Source organism: Oreochromis aureus, linkage group 13 (assembly GCF_013358895.1).
Source record: "Oreochromis aureus strain Israel breed Guangdong linkage group 13, ZZ_aureus, whole genome shotgun sequence".
NCBI classification, from domain to species: Eukaryota; Metazoa; Chordata; class Actinopteri; order Cichliformes; family Cichlidae; genus Oreochromis; species Oreochromis aureus.
In genome coordinates, this window is record NC_052954.1 from 16414283 (window position 1) to 16437024 (window position 22742).

The 22742-nt window shown below is 40.6% G+C and overlaps 1 protein-coding gene across 1 annotated transcript in view; it reads right to left on the reverse strand.

Annotated features, from left to right (window-relative positions):
- The window catches only part of wdfy4 (WDFY family member 4), a 40006-nt gene extending 17264 nt beyond the window's left edge, over window positions 1-22742 (reverse strand). The window contains exons 1-43 of the mRNA XM_039621633.1: window positions 22626-22742; window positions 21430-21523; window positions 20335-20586; window positions 17379-17490; window positions 16567-16691; window positions 16342-16470; window positions 16012-16201; window positions 15271-15460; window positions 14757-14917; window positions 13381-13613; window positions 13132-13271; window positions 12771-12901; window positions 12380-12481; window positions 12066-12256; window positions 10412-11142; window positions 10154-10247; window positions 9838-10052; window positions 9641-9744; window positions 9326-9518; window positions 9022-9098; window positions 8724-8942; window positions 8416-8600; window positions 8105-8336; window positions 7618-7769; window positions 7431-7542; window positions 7149-7339; window positions 6893-7045; window positions 6731-6804; window positions 6224-6382; window positions 6013-6101; window positions 5819-5915; window positions 5512-5714; window positions 5169-5335; window positions 4965-5084; window positions 4707-4886; window positions 4463-4621; window positions 3943-4069; window positions 3708-3859; window positions 3225-3463; window positions 3022-3137; window positions 2723-2914; window positions 2539-2645; window positions 4-81 (exon numbers count right to left, since the gene is read on the reverse strand). Coding sequence (XP_039477567.1) covers window positions 4-81; window positions 2539-2645; window positions 2723-2914; window positions 3022-3137; window positions 3225-3463; window positions 3708-3859; window positions 3943-4069; window positions 4463-4621; window positions 4707-4886; window positions 4965-5084; window positions 5169-5335; window positions 5512-5714; window positions 5819-5915; window positions 6013-6101; window positions 6224-6382; window positions 6731-6804; window positions 6893-7045; window positions 7149-7339; window positions 7431-7542; window positions 7618-7769; window positions 8105-8336; window positions 8416-8600; window positions 8724-8942; window positions 9022-9098; window positions 9326-9518; window positions 9641-9744; window positions 9838-10052; window positions 10154-10247; window positions 10412-11142; window positions 12066-12256; window positions 12380-12481; window positions 12771-12901; window positions 13132-13271; window positions 13381-13613; window positions 14757-14917; window positions 15271-15460; window positions 16012-16201; window positions 16342-16470; window positions 16567-16691; window positions 17379-17490; window positions 20335-20586; window positions 21430-21450 — 6894 coding nt within the window. The 5' untranslated portion in view covers window positions 21451-21523; window positions 22626-22742. The remainder of the gene's footprint in view (window positions 1-3; window positions 82-2538; window positions 2646-2722; window positions 2915-3021; window positions 3138-3224; window positions 3464-3707; window positions 3860-3942; window positions 4070-4462; window positions 4622-4706; window positions 4887-4964; window positions 5085-5168; window positions 5336-5511; window positions 5715-5818; window positions 5916-6012; window positions 6102-6223; window positions 6383-6730; window positions 6805-6892; window positions 7046-7148; window positions 7340-7430; window positions 7543-7617; window positions 7770-8104; window positions 8337-8415; window positions 8601-8723; window positions 8943-9021; window positions 9099-9325; window positions 9519-9640; window positions 9745-9837; window positions 10053-10153; window positions 10248-10411; window positions 11143-12065; window positions 12257-12379; window positions 12482-12770; window positions 12902-13131; window positions 13272-13380; window positions 13614-14756; window positions 14918-15270; window positions 15461-16011; window positions 16202-16341; window positions 16471-16566; window positions 16692-17378; window positions 17491-20334; window positions 20587-21429; window positions 21524-22625) is intronic.

The following is a 22742-nucleotide window of genomic DNA, read 5'->3' on the forward strand; positions in this document are numbered from 1 at the left end:
AACCTGTAAGTGGTTTGCCCTCATTTTTTCCAACATGTTGTAGCCTCTCTGTCGATGTGATTCCATGTTGAACAAAAACTCCTGCAAAGCAACAAGAGTAACCTGATGGGTGCAAATGAAAAGAGGGGCAGCACAATCACTCTTCCCCCAGCTCATATCGTACAAACACACACAGCACACATCATGTTCACATAAATTGTATATGCATAATAGTATTGTTGTTTCCTCATGCAATTACAATGCATTCATACAATTACATCTGCTCTAAATTGCATTCACTGGGCAAAATAAGCTAGTGGCTACAGTCTTACAATAACCCTGTCTGGAAATGTAATCATTTGTTGGTGTTATCTAATTAACATAAACATTAATATCGCTGAGCCACACCACCGTAAAGGGCAAGGTAAGTGTGCGTCTATGCTTTTATATTGTGCGAGTCAGAGTTTATGTGTCGATTAAAAGAGGATAGAAATGAAAAATGAGGGAAAAAAAATAAAACAAAGCCGTGTTGACACTGCAGGATGCTCATGTTCAGCAGACACACTGGGATCATATTCTGACTGTTAACTGCTTCATTAAGCCCATCATCACAGCAGTGCTCGCTGAGAGACTAGTGAAACAACATGTGTCCATCCTCACAGCTGACCCAGGAAAGCCGTTTAATTGACTGAATGAAAATGCGGTAAGTCTTTATATCGAGTCTTATTTACAGATACTAATTCTATTTTGTGCACTATAAACCCACGAACAGAATAATTGATTTCAAGTAGAATAAAAGGAAAAACAACTGGTTCTGCAATACAAGAGATGCAGGAAAAAGGAAAAAAAAATTCAGGGGGGGAAAAAAAATACAAATAAAACCCAAGTGTAAAAGTTGACAAACTTTGACAAGCTCGCCAGAGAATGAAAAGTGTTTCTCTAAATGACTGACTGCCTATTCAAATGAGAAGTTGTAGGGAAAAAGAAATAAAGGGGTAATCTGAGGAGAGATTATAGAAATATTACAGACAGAAAAGAGTGTAATAATGAAGTTTGCAAGCTAGAGCCATGTTGTGACAGATAAACAGCAAGTCGGCGTCATCATCTCCTAATTTCATTCCTTCATTTGGACAAACATAAGTAATATATAGCATTAATTACCCCATTTAGCAGATAGGAACCTCATTGGCTTTTTAAATGCTGCATTAAATACATAACTCATCTCTTCCCTCTGCAATTAACATCAGAACATCACACTCATTTCCATTTTAATGACTTCCCAACAATACGCCACCTTTGATGATAAGGCAACATAATGTCAACTTCATTCTGGGCTGGCAGTGAATGTGTAATGAACTTAACGTGATCATTAGTGCTGTTAATTATCTTTCTAATATGAGGACACAGATATGATTATGGAAACTGCATTCGGTGATGAAATAAATCTCTGGAAGGATTGCACTGAAGCTTGACTGAGGACACAGTCTGCCTATCAGTCTCTATATTCTCATTCATTACCTACAGTGGGCTTTAAAACTCTTTTTTTGTTCAATAAATGTACATTTCTGAGCCCAAGAAACTATGCTCAGTGCTCTATGCAACCATGGATCCTGTGTCTGAAAAGAGACTCCCCATAAGCTCGTCACATGCCAAACAAAGGTCATAAGTTGATGATCCAGAAATTAATTAATGACTCACTTGTTTCTTCATGAGGATGGATGAAAAAAAAAAAAAAAAAAAAAAAAAAAAAAAAAAAAAAAAAGCTGACTGGCTGACCATAGCTGATGATTCAATTTTTTTTTTCTGAGCACTCACTGCATGCTGCAACCTATTTTGAGCAAAGTGGTGCAACTCACTGCAGAGAGGGAAAAAAAAAAAATTCTCCTCCCTCTTCTTTCCTGCATCTCAGATGGAAAAACAATTCATCACCCTCTCTGATAGCCTGTCAAAGACTGATATGATAAAGAATAACATCAAATGAATAATGTTTTCATCAGATTGGTACCACTATAATTGCCAACCCGATTTCTGTGGGCAAGAGACGTGCGCAAGAACACACACACTTTAAGGGTGTGAGACAGACACACAGACGCGGTAATTTCATGCCTGTGTGCCTGAGTAATATGTCCCTGCTCCCTGCTCCAGATGGCTCGACGTCTTAAGCGTTGTGGGGGAACTAATGATGTGGGCCACGTGTTTTTCGGGGGGAAAAACAACAATAAACGCGTCTTTAACCTTCAGCTGCAAACAGTGTGTTGTAGTGAGTGTTCCCATGGATTGGCCTAACAGATATCAATTACAATGCCCACTCAGGGGCAATCAGCTGTGATAATCCAAATCTATTTAAAGAAATAATCAAACACCCCCACAGGGCTGGATGGCCCACAGCACAAGGATAGTGGTGACTTTGGGATGAGTGTTTGGCACAGAGCTCTAGGATGCAGAGACACCTGGGAAAGGTAACAACCCCACAATCCTCACAGGGGACAACAGTCACAGAGCTGGGGCCTGCTCTGTGCAGAAGAACCAAACACTGAGACAACGTAAGTGCACAATTACCTCTACAGTTACTGACTCTGGAACTGATTTTCCCAACGCCGAGCGAAGAGCACTGCTGATGTCAAACTTCTTCTGAGAGCTGCTGGCCACCTTCTTATTCTGATACTCTGAAAGAAAGTCAGGATTTCGATGTCAGTATCATGGCACTAATGGTCAGGCATTACCTCCCATAGCAGGAACTAACCTGTGTGTAGAAGCCAGGCTTTGCGTGCCATCTCCTCCCAAAGAGGACTAATGTCAGTCATGCTGACAGGCTCTGTCTGCACTTTGTGGCTCGCTGAGATCTCTATCTTATAGGTTTCTTCAAGCATGTGTTGCCTCTCCAATATGACCTTTGACCAGCAGGCCTCTACTAAGGACACTAGCTGGCTCTCATCTGGAACACACAAGCGCCAAAAATTCTGAACCATCTAGTGACCTGGTGGACTTAAAATTGACAAAATGTCAGACAAAAGTGATAAAAGTAAAGGAAAATTCATATACCTGTCAAACCATCTCCTCCATTGCTGAGGGATCTGGATTGCTTAGTTTTGGTAAGAGACAGGCTGGATGAACTTCTGCTCCGTTTTTGTGCCACACACCCAAAACCTTCAGGATAGCTACAAAAAGTGTGAGAGTGTGAATTACCAGTGAATCAGGTTTCACTGTGCATGCGCTTATGTGTGGGCTTTGTTTTTCTCTGTTACCTGCCAGAACGGATCAGTAACAAACAGTGGAGAAGGCAAGTAACAAAGTTGGCATTTCCATTGTAAGTTGCCATTACAACATCCCAGCGTTCCATTAAGGTCTGCAATGCCTTGATGACCACTTCCTTTTCTTCTTGGGAATGTCGCGGTTGAGACAAGAAGTAAAGGAGGACTTTATTGGTGCATGAGTAGAGGTCAGACACAATCTTCTCTTTCTGAGTTTGGCCTTTCTCCAGAGCCTAGAAGAATACAGCAGTGCATTTATCATCAGTTAAAATAAAAACGAAAGAAAATGAGTCATTTGTGCACTGTGGGCAGATGTTGCACCATCATAATTTAAAGCTCCCACTGATTATAAAATTGTCTCTAAATTAACAATTTATAGAGCAGCTTTGCAAGTTTTGTTAATTTAATATGTACACTTTTTAGAGGAAACATTCACATACCATTACATGCATGTTTGTGTATGTGCATTTGTCTCACCACCACAATCTGATCTGCGAGGAAGTTGAGCAAACTCTCAGAGTCTGCCAAATAAGTTCCGATATAAAGTTTCAGTAGCAAAGTCTGACTGAAAAGCACCACATTCTCCATCAGTGTAACCATCTGTCCTTCAGGCCTCTCGCTACTGGAGTCTGGGAAATTAAAATTAAAAAATTAAACACACTTTTGTGTACAGAATTCAAGTATTTGTAAAAAGCATGCATTGTAATTCTACCTTGTGAACTCAGATGAGTGTTGTTGTCTTCCTCATCGCTGAGCATGTAGATGATGTTTATGACCAGCTCCAGCAACTCACTCTGAAAACTCTGCCTCTGTTCAAATGACGCACCATCAGGGGAAAACTGCAACATTTAAGTAGTTAAGTGGTTAGAAATAAATGAGACAACATGTTGATAGGTAAAGGTTTTCTCTTTTAATTCGATGTTTGTCGCCATCAACATCTGCACTTGCAGTGTCTAGCTGAAAACGTGTAGAAATCTGCACTGCTTGCCCTCTTTGCATTTTGCCCTCCTAGTGGTGAATAATTTAATTGAGAATACCTTGACTATGCTTGTTTTAGTAACTGAGTATAGAGTGGCACCTTCTGGACAAATGAGAGTTTTACAGTATTATTGTAAAATGAAGAGGCCTTTTCAATGGAAATATATTTTTGTTTGTGATAAGGACATGTTGTCTATGTTTTATATATTTTATGCCGAAACATTACACAATCATTTGTGCTCATGTAAATTCACCTCCAGTAGCAGAACAAAAGGATGAGCGTTGGTGTTGGCAGACACATTGAGTAGACTGTCCATAAGAAGAATACGGATGAAATCAAGGACTGGTTTCTGGGTTTGATGACTCTTGACTGTATCCTCACCTTCACTCATTATGCTGCACTTCCTGGCCCCCTGAAAGACATGAGAAAATGAGTGAATAAGACCAGAGAGATGAGAACTGTTAAAGAGTTTTGCGGAACTAGAACACCACACAGACCTCTGAAATATCCAGAGGGAACACAACGCCAGCGAGCGCGTGCAGGAATGTGGGTGATGCCCACAGTGGGTCTCTTGGCCGGAGGTTATGAATGAGACAAAGAAACTGCATCACACTTGCTGGAAGCTGTGACTCCCATGATGCATCAGTGACTGACTTGCAGTTCGATGGCGAAAAGGGCTGTAAAAACAAAAGCAAAGTTATTAAACATGATCCATTTCTGGTGAAAAACTGAAGCACTGTGCTTATTTATATTACCTGAGTGACAACAGCTTTGACCAGTTCCACCATTATCAAACCAGCTTCAACACAGAGGGGCTGGGCAGGAGTGTCCACTTGGTTGTCAATAAGTGGCTGCAGGATATCATCCAGAGGAACCTACAGTATATCATAAATTATGACCAAGGCGATTAAGAAGACAGATTACTACATTTAAAAATAAATAAACAACAAATTACCCACATTTCCCTTTGCAGTGTGACTGGCCTTCTTCCCCTGGAGCAGAGCAGCCAGAGCTTCATACACGTGAGGTAGATGAGACTGTTTGATCAGCAACTCCCGCAGTACATCAAAACCAGAACACGTGGTACTGAGGCACTCGCGAGACCAAGAATTGGCTTGAAGATTGTCTGGCAGCATGGCAAAAAATTACTGATATTAGTTGGTTTTAGGTGAAATACTTATATATGTAAAATTAATAAGTAACGTTCTCTATAAAAACTGCTGTTTAGTGTGGTTGTATTAGTACTTAAAAACAATTAAATTTATAATTAAACAAGTATATATAATGTTAAACTTTATGTACCCATGACAGCAAAGGGTTCTTCCATGCCCCCAATGAGTGTTCCTGGAAGAACTCCCTCTCTGAAGCTTCTCTGCTGGCTTGGACTTGACAGAAAGTGTGTGAGGAGAACGAGACCCAGTTTAAATGTGGAAGGATGAAGGTGTGGCTGAAGGAAGAACAGGAACCAATCACTGCCCAAGGCATCAAATACGACCTTCTGTTGACTAGCAGGGGAAAAAAGAAAAAAAAAAAAATTTCAAGGTTAAGCAAGAAAATGGAAAAATTCTTTATGCTCAGATTTTGGATAGCTAAAAGGTAACAGACTCACTCTTTGTTTAAAAGGTTGTCTGACTCGAGGATTTCGCAAAGCAAAAGTAGCATCTGGCTGCGGATCCAGATGAGGCTGGCTGGGCCGGTACTCTGAGCTGCAGCATAGGGGACACAGGCCTGGCTCAGTACTAGTAACAACTTGAGTTAAACATGAGACACTATGAGATACGGTTTATTTTTTTTGTGCTGTACCTGGCACATCTTGTGAAGCATCAGATATTTCACCACTTTCAGGTGCATTACTGGAAGGAGGAAGAGTGTAGACCAGGAAAAGCCCAAGTCTAATCAAATAAAAGGAATCCAGAGAAAGTATGAGCCCTTACAAACCATAATGACATAACATACTTTTTTAAAAATGTCACAAAAGGACAGTTGTTGTTGACAGTGCGTTCCCTGTCTATACCTGCTTATGTCAGTGGCGGTTAAGTAAACCTTAAGAAGAGATGTGATGACACGAGAAATAACCACAACCTTCTGAATGGTCACAGCAGGGTCACACAACTCAAATAGCAGCTTTGGTAACATGTCCACGCTGTGGATGACAGCTGCATTCCCGCTGTCACTGTTGAGGATACCGTGAAGGAAAGGCAAACAGTATTAATATCAATCACAATCTGTTCCCACAGACAGAAAATCTAATACAGCAATCCACTCAAACATTCACTCTTGTCTTCAGCCTCTGTCGCTGATTCTGTTGAACATTCCCTTGACTTTCTGTCATACAGTTCCAGGATATCGATGGCAAGCTGTTATAAATGTTGACAGAACAGCCGATAAAGTCTGTCATCAATTCTAAACAAAAGCCTCTTTTGTGCCCCGTACCTTGTCGATCATGTAAGTTAATAATAAATCAGCTACTACATATGTAGACACTGTGGTCGGGTTACACGCTGATAACAGTGGAAATTACCTTGAGGAATTCAGGATTTCAGCAAAGTAGTTCAGAACTGAAAGGTGCAGACTGTCTGGAGTATTCTGCCACACCTGAAAAACAGAGACATTAAGCTTCCCGGTAGCCTTAAAAAAATGAAAAAAAAAAAAAAAAATAACAGGGTAAAATTTGGATACCCACATCTAGGTCACACAGTAGAGCTTGGAAAGCAGGTGTTTTCTGTAGGCAACCAGATCCATAGCCCGGCTCAAACGAATTTATGAGATGCAGAACCAACTGAAAGGTTCGGTGGCTGACCAGACTGCTCTTCATCTTCAGCAGGAAAGCTAGCAGCTACGAGGACATACATAAAAAGAGATAACAACTGTAAACACCAGATATTTATGTGTTTTTATAAATCAACTGTGTTACTCCAGCATACGAAGATCTGACAGACCTTGTATCCGTTTATGCGGTTCATTTCCTGCTGCATGGCAGAGTTGGTCTCCAAAACAGAATGAAGGACTTTAACTGCTGCATACAAAGAGCTATCATCTGGTGCCATTGCAACCAGACTGAGAACAACAGCAGGTCCACCGACGTACAGAAAACCATTAGATGCAGAACTAGGGGTGAACGTACGCACACCTAGAAGGAAGTAGTCGAACATAAAACAATAAATAAACAAATGATGTGTCAGTAATGGGGAACAATAGTTTCAGTACAATATTTGAATTACCAAAATGTCCAACCAGTGCTGCTCCTATGGTACGAGCTGTACCACTCAGGTGTTGGCTGATGTTTTGAGCAAGGAACACAGGGGTGGACTGATCGCGACATGTTATCCCCATCTGCAATTAGACACAAGGATTACAACAATCCATTAAAACAACAAACAATTAGTTTCAACAAAAGGCTCACCTTACCTCTTTAGCAATCAGCCTGCAATCCACCTCGTTGTAATCCTCTCTGATCTGAACAACAGTTGTTAATGTGGAAACTGCTGGGTTAATGCCAAATGAGATCCTCTCCTCAGGAACAAGCCTGAGAGGGACAGAGTCATGATCTCGATCATGGCCTGGACACAAGCAGAGAGGTGAAATACAGTGAGGTGAAGTATATCACAATGGATTCACAAAATGTATCACAATAAACTGACAAATTCTGTATATTAAGAAAAACTACTTGTGCAATTACATGCAACTGATGTAATAATTTAAAATAATCTACCATGATGTTTTTTTTGAATGAGCACTGTTATGACACTATTAAACTTGTATTTAACTGTAGGCTCACGTGATGAAAACTCATGACAAAATACAAAATCAGACTACACCTAAAGTGCCTATTTAGGATGCCTCACTAAAAGTGAACAAAGAAGAGATGTGTGAAATTAGTGCAACGCTGACTCACTTGTGTTTCGCAAAGCCAGAAAGTTGCCAAGGTATGCGGTGCCTTGTGTGTATATAACACCCACTGCCTCAGAGCTCAAAGCCTCTTCAAAAAGGTAAGAAGGACCCGCTCGCCACACTACAGCAGCATACTCCTTCCAGAGAGGTGGTGTCCCCATTACTCCATATACATCAATCACAGCTGAGGGGTCCATGGAGACATATTGTCCAGGAAATGGCTGAATATACTTCATCTGACAGGAAATGGACACATGAATGAACACATGAATGCTACAGTAAGACTAATCAGTTCAGCTCCTCTCAGCAGCATACCTTTCCTGTCCCCACTGCTTTGCCATTGAAGTAGGCCGAGGTCACACAGCTCTTCTTCACGTCTTTGGCCATGACCACAGCCAGATGGTGCCACTGACCTGGGACCAGCATGTTGGAGCAACGGAACCTCAGCGACGTAGGCAAAGATGTGGGACTGGTAACTTCAACTTCCGGCTCCATCATATCTGTTGAAAAACATGGAGGATAATGGTCTCTGTAGTTTAAACACCTCACTGCAAAAACACTGATGTTTTTAACTAAAATAAATTCAAATTCAAGTTCATACCAAGACCAAACAGTACTCTCACCTAGATATGTTAATGCTTCCTCCTCTGTAGAGATTACCAGACAGCCGTCATAGGCTGAGAAGGAGATGGACAAACAGATGTACTGTTGTTCAGTGCGGGACATGTGGCGAACCACAGACAGTAAGCGGATTGGGTGGGAATCGCAGGCTGAACTGAACCTGTTGATCTGGAACCAGCAGGTAAATGAGAGACCAGCTGTAGGTGGAAAACTTCTGCAGTCTAAAATAAGAGAGGGAACTGATTAAACAGTTATTCAGAATCATGCACAAATCTGCAATAATAAAGTATGGGGACTTGCCTCCACCAATTCCACCTGTTGAGACTGAATCAGCAGTCACGCCTTTCACTGTGGCCAGTGAGGGAAGGAAAAGACAGCTACAAAGCAAAATGTTACATAACAAGTATTTAGCAAATGGCTGATTTATTTATAAGGTAATTTTATGTACAACAATTATACTACAATATTTTATTAAGGTAATGATTTTAAATTCTTATCTCTTTTCACTAAAAACAACAACAACAACAACAACAAAAAACATCTAATCATCTACTCTATTTAATATTGCAAGAGTAGTCAGAAGCTCAGTGAAGCAAGAACTCACCCATATCCACTCTCACTCATGTCAAACTCTACAAAAGCAGGTGAGCAAGAGAGTCTGTGTGGTTTAAAGGTCCGTGGTGAAGTCATGGACACAAGACTGAGGATCTGGTGGACAGGGATTGCTGAACCAATGGAGTTTGTAGACTGCAACAAACTGAAGCTACGCTTCAATGTCTTTACCCCTGTATTGTGACCTGGTTTAGACAACACAAGCAAAATCTAATGTGCTACATGTATTAAAAACCAAAGTTAAATCTCAAGAGGATTAAATGAAATATTTATTGATTTAAAAAAAACAAAACTGACACATGTGTACCATTTGATACAGGTCCGTTGGTTTCTGGGTTACATTCTGACTGTATTTGCTTGGCTGTTTTGTCTCCCAAGCACATGAGAGGGTCCCCCAAACACAGGAATTTTCTGAGGAGGGAAAGGTTAAATAGACAATATTGTAAGTTCAGTACAAAAAAGAAATACTTCGAATATAAACTCCGGTTAATGTGCATAACTGACCTGAAGTCTGAAGGAGTGATGGACTGGGAAGAGAGCTTCTCCAAAATGCGTGTAACAGGTAGATGTAGTGGGTGGTTAGGAGTGAGCAACATGCTCTGACAGTGGGCCAGGAGGATGGAGACCAGCCCACCCTCGCACATAATCTGACGGTTTCGCTCAGATTTGACCATTGCCTGGATGTGGTGTGCCAGTGAGAGTTGGACTTCCATTGAGAGCTGTGAAAGAGGAAAATAAATTTCTCTAATGCCGGTGCCTCTTTGAGGATTAAAAAGTATGGCACATTAGAGACTGTAAAATGTCAGGTATAGAAGGGTACCTGTGGGTCCTCGTGAGTAAAAACTGATGGAAGGAGAGTCATAATAACTCTGATTGCTCCTGGGTGAAGAATAACAGGATCACAACTGTACCTACTATAAACCAGGCAACATAAAAATAAAAAAAGAGATTAAAAAAAAAGAAAGAAAGAAAAAGGTCAATACTTGACATCACAGACAATTAGTACATTTATGTGTACAATTTAGATGTGAAGGCATAAATTTATATTAAGAAAAACCCTCCAAAATGAAATATCCACCTGTACTGAGACTCAGTGCAAACTGAGGGACTCCTGGGCACTGTGTTTCTGGAACTTCCTTGTTTGTCCTCCATGGACTGTGAGCCTGATCCCAAGTGGGCAGGAGGAGATCCTGAATAAACTCCTTCATGTGCTGCTGTTCCATTTGATTTCCTTTTATCGTCATCACATCCATCCTCTCGCTCTGGTCCCAAATTAAACTTCTGAGGAGAGTATGTCCCTGTGGCAAACTGGTCGAGAAAGGAGAGCAGCCTTATACATGTCCGAAGAGTGAGAGGCAGAATGGGCTGTGGTGTGATGGAGGGAGAGGCAGAAGCTACAGGGGATTCTGCCAAATCAATAAACTGGTAGAAGCTCGTTCCAGGAGCCTGGTTTTCTTCTCCAGTCCGGGGACAGGAGCACTTTTCACCAACCCACTTCTCTCTCCCAGAGCCTTCAGCATGGAAGCAGCCCAGCTGAAGTAGAGCCTCTGCCAGTTTTTCATAAAAGCCACCAGTCTCAAAATGATGTGCATTTACAGTGTGAAGATGCACAACCACAGACAAAATGTGCAATGTGAGGAGGAGGTGGTCAACTAGTGGTTGACGCCCCAGTGACTTCCACACTTCTCCCTGCGGAGGGTCAGATAGGGCTCCTTCCATGTCCGTCACCAGAGACAACAGTCCAGTGAAGCCTCCTGCCCTCCTGAAGGCATCCCAACTGTTGGGGCTTTCCAAGACCTTCAACACAGACTGAAATACCAAAGACAGAACTGAGACCATTTGGACAGTCTGCATGTACACTAAAACACATTTTAGCTTAATAATAGATTTACACAGTGGATTCTGATAAAGCATTGACAGATAAAGCAATGTAATAGACACTAAGCCTAAAATCTTGGCTTTTAAAAGATCTCCCCATTCAATTAAAACAGTGTCATGAAAAATAGATGAAACATATAGATAAATCATAAATCATTTCTGGTAACTAGTTTTTGGAAGTGAACAAAATCACATTAGCCTTTATCAAATTTAGAGAACTAATCCATCAGGTAGGTAATGTGTGAGACAGAACGCAGGGGGAAATGTGATTAACTGAAACTGGAGTAATCACAATGGCTCTCAACACTTGCCAGCCCAGGTCGCACCCAATCTGATTGCCACCTGCTATAACCATGTTAGCACAAAGAACAGACACACACATACACACATACCAACACATCCAGAGAAAATCGTGCATGTGTGCACAAACAAGCACATGTGCACGCGCTCACACACAGAGTACACATAATATCAGCAAGTAAGTGGTCTTCTTGCTGCCATCTATAAAAATGGACACATACAGTAGGTGTGTAACTTGGTTAAGCCTAATCAGATCTGTCCCATTCACTGATCTGATAGAGGTGGTAATCTTCTGAGTGCCACAGCACAAGGCTGCAGGTCTAATCAAATCGGTCTAGAGTTAACAGCTAAACGCATTTTAGCAAATCAATCTGCATTTGTCCATAATGGAATCAGAGTCCCACATGCTAAGAAAATAAATTCACAAGCTTATTATGTTTTAAGTGTATTACTATTTGTTATGAAGTAATATAGAGGCTACATGCACAGTTCAACTTAGATCACTGGATGCGCGTGTGTGAGGGTGTCTCTGATGGAGGGTCCATGTAAAGTACCTGCAAAAGGTCTTGCTTTAATCCAAGTTCCTGCTGTGTGGAGGAGCAGAGAGCTCCGATGGCTATACTCATGAATTCCTCTGGGTTAATCTCAGCTAGCTGCTCCAAAATGCTCAAAGTGGACTCTCGATACTGATCCACATCCAAGAAGATCTTAATATAGGGAATCATACCAAGGTCTCGCACTGAAACTGGAATACATGTGCAAAAAATTTAGTAAAAACAGTGTGCAGCTTCAAGACAAATGAAAAAAATAAATAAGTATTATGGCTGGTACACAAGTGACTGGATATGGAAAGAATGACGGCATGTACCTGTGTTTTTGATTGAACGCAGAGTAAGGGCTGACACAACTTGAAGCATGCAAGTAGTGAGCAGTTTCTCGCCGTCCTCGACACATGGCAGCTGCTGAGAATCTAAAGAGAAGGTGTAAACCGCAGGGCACATAGTCAGGATCAAAGATGCACTTTTCAGGTTACATTCGCCTGCTAGACCGAAGATGCATGCCCAAATACAAAGAAGCATACGAGTTTCATTTCACAATGACACACTTTGTATTCGTAAGTACTCTTTCATGGCCAAGTGTTCTGTTCATTCCCAAGTTTTCTGTAACGGCAGGCGTTATGTCACACAAGCACCCTTTGTCTGCACTTAGTACTTGTACAACTAATTACAAGTTGAGAAAACTGAAACAATTATTTATACCCGTTTCAGGGCAAGAGACCACTCCAGCCTTCCTCAGGATTTTAGCTCTCCTGCGGAGTTCTCCAAGCAGCAGCTCCAGCAGACCCAAGTCAGTTAGCGCCTCGGATAGCATTGCACTGTGCATAGTCATCCTTCAAAACAGAGATTTTATTTAAAGAAATTAAAATAGCAGTGCACATCATTTTAAGACATTTAAAGACAGACATTTAAATGATCTGAATAACCTGACTATTTTGGTTTAAAGACAATTGTTTTTTGGCTGCATTCTTTTTGAAAGTAATTTCCCTAATAAGACCAAAAATAACTTAGCAAGCAGGAACATACTGAAAAGATAAATATTTTAACAACTTGCACTGCTTACTTGTGAAAACTCTTAAGAGCCACCACTCCAAATTCTATCCCTGCCACCGCACCGGCCAGAGTCCCAGCCCAGCTCTGCTTCAACACATTCAACAGTGCACGCAAGGTCTCATGGGGGATGTAGTTCAACTTAAATATCACCTGTTTAAAATAAAAAATAAATAAAAGATAGTTAATCAGGCCCTGTACGCTTGTTGCATTGATGACAAAGGATGCATGTGTATTTTACTGTCAATATCAGAAATCATACCATCTCTACAAGGGAAAAGAATAGTTTCTGGACGGGAGCTGGTTTACGCCACACACAAGTAGCCAGCTGGGCCACTGACTGAACAGTCCACTCCAAAAGGAAGAAATTGGCTGGGTCTCTCTCCCATATTGTCTGTAAGGTTCGAAGAAGCTGGCAGGCCAGCAGAGAATCCTCAGAATGCATCAAGGAGGCCTGCAGCAAGTGGAAGGCACGAAGGTTCTTCACCGCTAAACCTGGAGACACGAGTATGGAAACTAAAATGTGTCCAAAGACTAGAACACCTTTAAAAATAAGATTTTTGCTTTCAGATCTGATCAGACTTGAGAAAATATGTTCTATATGAATGGGTAGGGAATGCACTCTTGTACTACTTTATGACACAGAGTAATGTAAAACAATATCAGCTTGAGGTCAATTTAGCTAAAAGATGTTTTGAATTTAAAACTTGAATTATCCAATTTTGCTCTGGCATGGTCACAATGTGAATGTCAAAGGAAAACAAAGACATAAACAACAGAGTACATGTTCAATCTCACAAACCTATTGAGTTATACAAGCAAAGATTTGATAGTGTCACATGCATAGGTGCAAAAGAAAAGTAGCATGATCTACCTTGATAGAGTTTGTTTACTGTACTGTCAAAATATTAAGAGGAGGCTTTAGATTTAGGTGCCAAAACACACTTATGTTTGTCATGAATAAATAAAAGGCTGGTTAGTAATAGGATTCATTTTCTCGATTAAACAAAATTGCATCAAAACCAAATAAGGTCAGCATAAAACAGTCCCTGGTCCCTCTGCTGGAAACAGATCTACTCCTTGATGTGATAGATGGGTGTTGAGTGTGTGTCTGTGTGTATGCTGGGATGATATGTACGTGTTTGTTATGGACACTCTATTTATGAGTGTTGATAGAGGTGTGTGTGCATCCATGATAGATGACTGGTTGCTGTAGGCCAGTGGTGAATGGATGTGGGGCATCCTAACAGAGTTAGAGGGGAAGCCTCCACTTCATCATCCCAGACATAATCACCTCAGCTTCCTGTTAACCCGAGGGGCGTTGTGTGCTGCAGTGGGGGTAGCTGTATGGGGAGTCAGGATGTGTGGGAAATCATAGGAAGTGGGTAGTGTAGTTTGGGTGGGTTATATAAAGGCAAAAGTGCAAAGGAGGGATGACCTGTGTGGTTCTTCTGGGAGGGAAATCTGATTCTGTCTTTGCTGACCCATGCAACTGATATTAATTAGATGGTTTGGAATATGAAGCATCTCTTCCAAATACAGAGTTTATCCTCAAGGTACAATCAGCTCTTAAGTGATAATTAGGGACAGGTGCCCTGAGAATAACAACAGAGAGCTTATTATGAAGGCTTGGCCTACCTTTAGTGAGTGGAGGGTCAAATTTAAAGCCTGAAGGTTGGGGGTTGGTGACACAAAGAGCCACTTTCAGCTCAGTTTTTCCAAGAAGAGTGAAAGACCCAATGAGAGCCAGTAACTCCTCCACAGGCTGAAACTGCTCTAAGGACACGCCCTCCTCACAGCTAATGATTTTATAACAAGAGGAGACAACAAAGACAAGAAATGATAAGTAGAAATAACTATTTAAAGATAAGCTCTTTACTAAAGATAAATAAAGCTTCCTCTGTGCTGGCCAATCAAATTGATTTTATATGAAACATTTCATTACTTGAAGTGGTTGTATCCTAATAAATTCCACTTAACTTTCACTAATGTGCATCTCCTTGCTTAAAAAGACCAACAGAACAACAATACAATTCTTTTAACATATTTTATTGTCTTTAGATAAGTATGTCTGCTTCATATGTTTTTAATTGGGTATCATTAACTTCAGCTTCTGTTTCATTGTTTTTTGTGTCAGCGACCTTTTTCTCACCGTTTCAGGATATTCTCGAGGGCCTTGTAACCATTGTTTGTGTCAAACTCGATGAAGAGGGCTGGACTGAGGTGATAGGTGTCTCTAATGAAGCTAAACACAGCCACAGCCACCTCAGCTAGCAGTGATCCTGAGACATCACCAGTGATGTGCAAGAGGTTCTGGATGCAGATGCGAACACAGTTCTTGCCTAATGAGAAAAGTACATTGTTCTTGGTTAGCGAATTGACAACAACATCCATTTCCATAAAAATTTACAGTTCAAACAGTTTTTCTAACCACACGTCTTTATAGCAGTCTTTAATAATGACTTAATAAAATCTTTTTCTTATTGCAAAGTTCAGCAAAGTTCCACAAACTGCAGTAGAATGTTAATTCCACCGCAAAGCGGTGCAGAGTCAATTGAGCAAAATACCACATGGAAAAGTGTTGATAGCATCTTGGTATCCAAAATAAATCTGAGTAAACCCATGTGCACTGGAACATTCGAATGAATTATTTGTGCTTATTAAGGCTTCATGTGACTTTCAGTACAACTCTGTTGAGATGTTTGATCATGTTTCTTGCTATAATTAATTCATTAGTGCACAAATCACTTCCCACTCATGCTCCTATGTATCCTGTTTTGACACAATATTTAAGAGTGTAATGAGGCCTATTACAAGTAAGAAGCAAATCAATTAAATGACTAAACTCGCTACAAAAATACTAATTACTGCAAATATTTTTGTTGTATCTTACCTAGTAAGCTGGGGACAGTGTTGCTTGTTGCTACGGCAGAGACTGCTTTGAGGATGCGGGAGGCTTGATACCTCCAGGTGGCACTGGTCTGATCCCATAATGATGTGAGACCAATAATAAGACACTGCAGTTCCTGAGTCTCTACCAGTATCTCCACATTGACTGGCAGCCTACACAGCTGAAGAATAACCTAAAAGAGAAAGAAGAGAGAAGTATGGTTAGTCAAAAATTGGGGAAAGAAGAAAATTTGAGTTTTCACAACAAAAAACCAAAACTCACAGAAATAAAAATAACCCATTGCCCTAAAGGGAGAAGTCAGTTGTTACTAACCTGTGTTAATGTTTCCTGAAAGGTTTCTTCTATTTTGATGTTCTCCTTTTTAGATGGAAGGCACACTAGAAGGTACAGACATTTCATCAAAGCAGCAGGGAGTTCTTGATTTATACATGACAGTATATCCTGAAAACAAACACATAATTAATTCACCTGTTCAACTAAAATATGGAGTAGTAACCCGACAAACTTAACTATGCTTTAAAACTGTTAATGACTCACTGAGCTGTCAGCTGTAAGCAGCAAGAGAGACTTTAACAGCAGCCATCCTAAACTTTCTTCCATTTCATGATTTGTGTCATTATCTGGCCTCTTGAAGAACTGCACCACCTCTTCACGGGCCTCCTCTGAGAGATTTAAAACAAACAAATTAAAAAGATTTATTGTGACAATCTGAAGGCAATAATGCAACTCAAAAACAGTTAAATACGGCGGTTTTGCTCAATTTAGTTCTTTACCATGTGCTAAGCTGGCATAATCATAAATCCAAATTAAAAAAAATATCTGTTTGTTAAAGTTAGAAGTGTTTCAGTAAAGTATAACTAAATAGAATTTATTTAATACACAACAGTTTCTAGTAAATTAATTTAAAATGAAATGAAGGTTAAACTTGAGAAGCTGTAAATCACTAATAAGCTAATACAGGGACCATGCTGGCCTTTTTCTAAATTAAATCACGTGTCAAAAAGAAGAAGTATTTACTTCCTCAAATAACTTTCTCTTTCTTATCTAAAGAAATATACAGTTTCATAAACAACAGGCAACAGTTGGAACAGGGAGTAAGACAGGAGAGACAGAGAAACAGCAATATAAAACCAGAGAAGTGGTAACCTCTTTCTGTGTTTTCATAATTTGTTTAGAACAGTCTGCATTACACTGTATTGCATGCTTTTGATTTTTAATATCCATTCCATTTACCAAGTGGCCAAAATAACTGACTGAAAAAATAGCAACACCCAGAAATAGCAGAAGTAGGTGGAGGAAAGTCCCAAAGTCTTAATTTACTGTGCTATATTTACTGTAATAAGCAGTACCTGCAGGTCTATCGGCCAGTCTCTTGTGGACAATGCTGACGACAGTGTCAGCGGTGAGAGCTGCAAGCCCCTTGAGGTCCAAACCTTCAAATCGGCCACCATCTTCACAGGCCTTGAATCGAAGAGGATAGAAACCATCACATGTATTTTGACTTTTGTTGCAATGATGCCAGGTCTCTCTTGGAAATTAGATTTTTAATCTCAGTGAGATATTTTTACCCGGATAAATAAAGGACTAATAAAAAAAAAGAAGAAGATGCAGATCCTGATTTTTATAAATGTAGCCATGTACTAAGTTACATGTTGTTCACTCCATTTCCCCATCTCTATACAACAAAATACAGTCCCAATACCTCTACAAAAACCTTTAAATAAAAACTGAGAACAGAAATATTGATTTGGATTTGATGTACTGTCAACATGTTTGATGTAACCAATTTAATTAGTAAGAGTTCTCTCTCCAAATAACTTTGAAACTGAGTGTAAGAGTAAGTTAAAATGCAACTGATTTTTGCCTCTCAGTAGCAAATCTCGACAGCAAAGTACTTGAGATTAAGTTAAGTAAAATATTACATTTAGATCTCTGTTTTATACTATAAATAATTAAAGGTAATGCACACTATACAGTCTTCAGCTCCATGAGAATACAGTGGCTTGCAAAAGTATTCGGCCCCCTTGAACTTTCCCACATTTTGTCACATTACAGCCACAAACATGAATCAATTTTATTGGAATTCCACGTGAAAGACCAATACAAAGTGGTGCACACGTGAGAAGTGGAAGGAAAATCATACAGGATTCCAAACATTTTTTACAAATAACTGCAAAGTGGGGTGTGCGTAATTATTCAGCCCCCTGAGTCAATACTTTGTAGAACCACCTTTTGCTGCAATTACAGCTGCCAGTCTTTTAGGGTATGTCTCTACCAGCTTTGCACATCTAGAGACTGAAATCCTTGCCCATTCTTCTTTGCAAAACAGCTCCAGCTCAGTCAGATTAGATGGACAGCGTTTGTGAACAGCAGTTTTCAGATCTTGCCACAGATTCTCGATTGGATTTAGACACCAGACAGGTCAGGGATAAAGTTATTGAGAAATTTAAAGCAGGCTTAGGCTACAAAAAGATTTCCCAAGCCTTGAACATCCCACGGAGCACTGTTCAAGCGATCATTCAGAAATGGAAGGAGTATGGCACAACTGTAAACCTACCAAGACAAGGCCGTCCACCTAAACTCACAGGCCGAACAAGGAGAGCGCTGATCAGAAATGCAGCCAAGAGGCCCATGGTGACTCTGGACGAGCTGCAGAGATCTACAGCTCAGGTGGGGGAATCTGTCCATAGGACAACTATTAGTCGTGCACTGCACAAAGTTGGCCTTTATGGAAGAGTGGCAAGAAGAAAGCCATTGTTAACAGAAAACCATAAGAAGTCCGTTTGCAGTTTGCCACAAGCCATGTGGGGACACAGCAAACATGTGGAAGAAGGTGCTCTGGTCAGATGAGGCCAAAATGGAACTTTTTGGCCAAAATGCAAAACGCTATGTGTGGCGGAAAACTAACACTGTACATCACTCTGAACACACCATCCCCACTGTCAAATATGGTGGTGGCAGCATCATGTTCTGGGGGCGCTTCTCTTCAGCAGGGACAGGGAAGCTGGTCAGAGTTGATGGGAAGATGGATGGAGCCAAATACAGGGCAATCTTGGAAGAAAACCTCTTGGAGTCTGCAAAAGACTTGAGACTGGGGCGGAGGTTCACCTTCCAGCAGGACAACGACCCTAAACATAAAGCCAGGGCAACAATGGAATGGTTTAAAACAAAACATATCCATGTGTTAGAATGGCCCAGTCAAAGTCCAGATCTAAATCCAATCGAGAATCTGTGGCAAGATCTGAAAACTGCTGTTCACAAACGCTGTCCATCTAATCTGACTGAGCTGGAGCTGTTTTGCAAAGAAGAATGGGCAAAGATTTCAGTCTCTAGATGTGCAAAGCTGGTAGAGACATACCCTAAAAGACTGGCAGCTGTAATTGCAGCAAAAGGTGGTTCTACAAAGTATTGACTCAGGGGGCTGAATAATTACGCACACCCCACTTTGCAGTTATTTATCTGTAAAAAATGTTTGGAATCATGTATGATTTTCGTTCCACTTCTCACGTGTACACCACTTTGTATTGGTCTTTCACGTGGAATTCCAATAAAACTGATTCATGTTTGTGGCTGTAATGTGACAAAATGTGGAAAAGTTCAAGGGGGCCGAATACTTTTGCAAGCCACTGTAGATCAGATTTTATTCACTTTGCTAAAGATGGACTTATGAGGTTATGGGGTTTTCACATACAACCACACACAGCCATCAGGTTGCGTGTGGTTGCATGGAGACTAATTATGCCTGCATTTATAAGAACACAATGGTGATACATAGCGCATGCACGAGTTAAAAAAAGTAAGGGTTCCTCATAACTGGGATGCATCGAAAGAGAAAAGAAGAAAAACCTCTTTCACCAGTTAATCAAAGTAAGGCATAAAGCCACCAATTTAAAGTAGTTTTTGTTTTTTTTATTGTCTAAAGATACAGAAACAACATACACAATAGTTCGGGAACCACTCAGTGATAAGATCACCTAAGGGTGAAACATCTGACTGTCATCTAATGTTGCTTTAAGTCTTCATTCCTGTGGTTTGAAGCATTTCCAGATGCCACACTGTCTCCAGCAATCTACTTACCCATTTCAAAGTTGATTATAAATTTGAACTTAGGCCCCACTGCAAACTGAAATGACATAATCTAATAAAGGCTTTCAAGAAGAAAATTTGTTCTGTGTTATACAATATTCAGAAATACATAACATGCTTGGTAGACTACTGAGGTGCAAGACATAATTCTGAAAACAATAAACAGAAGAACAATGCGTGGTGGTAAGTATGCACTTATTTGCTTATAGTGGTCTATACCTGTATGTATAGAGGCAGGACTTTCCGCAGATGGTCCTTTCTTTGCTCCAGAGTAACAGCTCTGTGGTCAGGGCTACAGGCTGTTTGAATTCCCAGCTCCTGCAGATGTTCTTTGAGCACTTGTGTGAGTTGAGGGTTGCTACAAGAGCCCTCCACTTTCTCTGACTTCAACTCCACAGAGACTGTTAACTCTCCTGAAGCACTCAGCTCTCCAGTTTCCTTATTGATCCTCTCCCCTCTAAAGGTTTGCTCCTGGAGGGGGTAAGAAAAAAAATATGACTGTTCCATCTTTAGATACCGCAAGGTTATATAATCTTCACAATATTATCTAATCACATTTTCTTCACTTGTGTCACTAAATTTAATTTGTCCCAAGCTAAACCTTCTGCCCTCCTCCCCTGGTCACACTGTCTCAATTGAGAAATAGGCAGAAGGACAAACCACTGGCAGTCATGTGCCATTCTCATTTACTGATAACCATCCTTATGAAGGGTCTGCATTTTACAAAGGATGTCCAACTTTCAGTACTTTGAGAGCTACTGTGTGACACGTTTCACGCTTCACATGCACCATTGCTTTGTCAAAAAAATAAGACTGATCTTTTGCTAAGAATAGGCCGGTAGTGCAGTGTTAAATGACCAGCAGCAGTTATTGCTCGTGTGAAAACGACACAATAAGCACTCGTAAGGTCAATTCAAGACAACTGCACTTCCAAAATCAAAAGCATGTTATCCTATTAACAGAACAACATTGTTGGGAGTAAGTGACTCTGAACAAGCCCTTTATTTAAATACTGCGAGGCAATGTGTTTCACTTCTGCTTAACAGGATATCAGGAGGTGAGGAGTTTTACTGCTAAACATTCATGCCATTGTACTGCATGGCAATCGTAGCCAGAGTTCCGTTTCCATATTATAGTCGCTCTATTTCAACCTTTTTCCATTTTGAATCATGTACTCATAACGAACAATGGTGTAAGAATGAGAGGGCTTAACTGATAGCCAACAAATTTAGTTACAGCTGTAAGTAAAGTAAAAGGCAGCTCATATTTCCCACAAAATTCATTAACACTTAGATGCAACAGATCATTTTTTACCTGAGTTTGTGTAAGAGCCATCTGGGGTTTTCCTGGCACTATGGTGATGTTGTCATCTGTGCTGTGTTACTCCAACTACTTGAGTGGTCTGTTTCTGTTCCATGTCAGGAGGAATGAACAAGAAGAAACCTGCTAAGACATGACTGGTGCACACTCTGCAGCCCCCTTTGTGAAACTACCCGCCCCTTACTAATCTCCACCAAGTAGACTGAACTTTGAGCAACTCAAATCAGCTGGTGCGAATCATGTGCTTTCCTACTTCCTTAGAGAAGCAGAAGTGAAATAACAGTTGTTTAGCTGGTTAGAGGAGGCCCTCCCACTACAGCTCGAAGAAACGTCCCTTTTCTTTTTATAGACCAGTCTTGTAAGGTTGTTGTGATATTTAATCACATTGGCATGGCCCATGACTCACCAAAAAAAAGCCACAAACCTGGCTTTTAGTCACGAATTGGCGTGAAGGAATTGACTTGCTGGTGAAACAACTGGAAACAAAGTGCTTTTTGTTTGTTTGCTGGTAATAAGTAGAATGGCTGGACTGCTTGTGTTTAGGTCAACTAAGGAAGGACTTTTCAAAACCAACCTATGAGAAGAGCAACCCATGCAAGTTGATAGTTGATGTATTTATATGCTTAAGTAGTATTTCAAATACAGAAACTAGCCTTTAGCAACTTTGCTGAACACACCACAATTCGTGAATGTGAATTAAAGCCAATAAACACAGCAGAAACTCTACAAACAGAAGTGTGCGGCATTTGTGAAGTGTTTAGCTAAATGACTAAACGGCGCCATCTTGTGAGTATTGACGATACAGAAACGTGTCAACAGCTGTTGGGAGTTAAAAAAAAGGCTCATAATTACACAGACTTTCAAGCTTGATAAGTTAGTGAACCGATGTTTTTCAGTAAAGAGAGCAGAGACGCTGATGTAGCAAAGAAAATGGCTCAGCAATGTCCTTCCGCATCGCTTAGTATTAGTACTGAGATTAAGTATTACAAGTGAAAATGCCAGCACTTAAAGGGGGTTCCAGAATTAGAGAATGCAAATGAAAGAGTAAAGATAACAGTGTGGCTATGGAAATTACATAGACTTGCCGTTTTCACACATATGAGTCAGCTCCCCAGTCAAAGTTAGCCGCTCTTTTGTAGGGTCAAGCCGTCATATAGTGACCACTTTCAAAACGAGAAGTGTTAACCAACCTTTGTAAGCTGACGGCATGTGAAGCTGACGGCATGTGCAACTGACGACGAGCTTCCGAGGTTAAAAAGCTGGACTCTTATTTTAGCCTCCGACTCCAACATGCTCACCTCCTATAG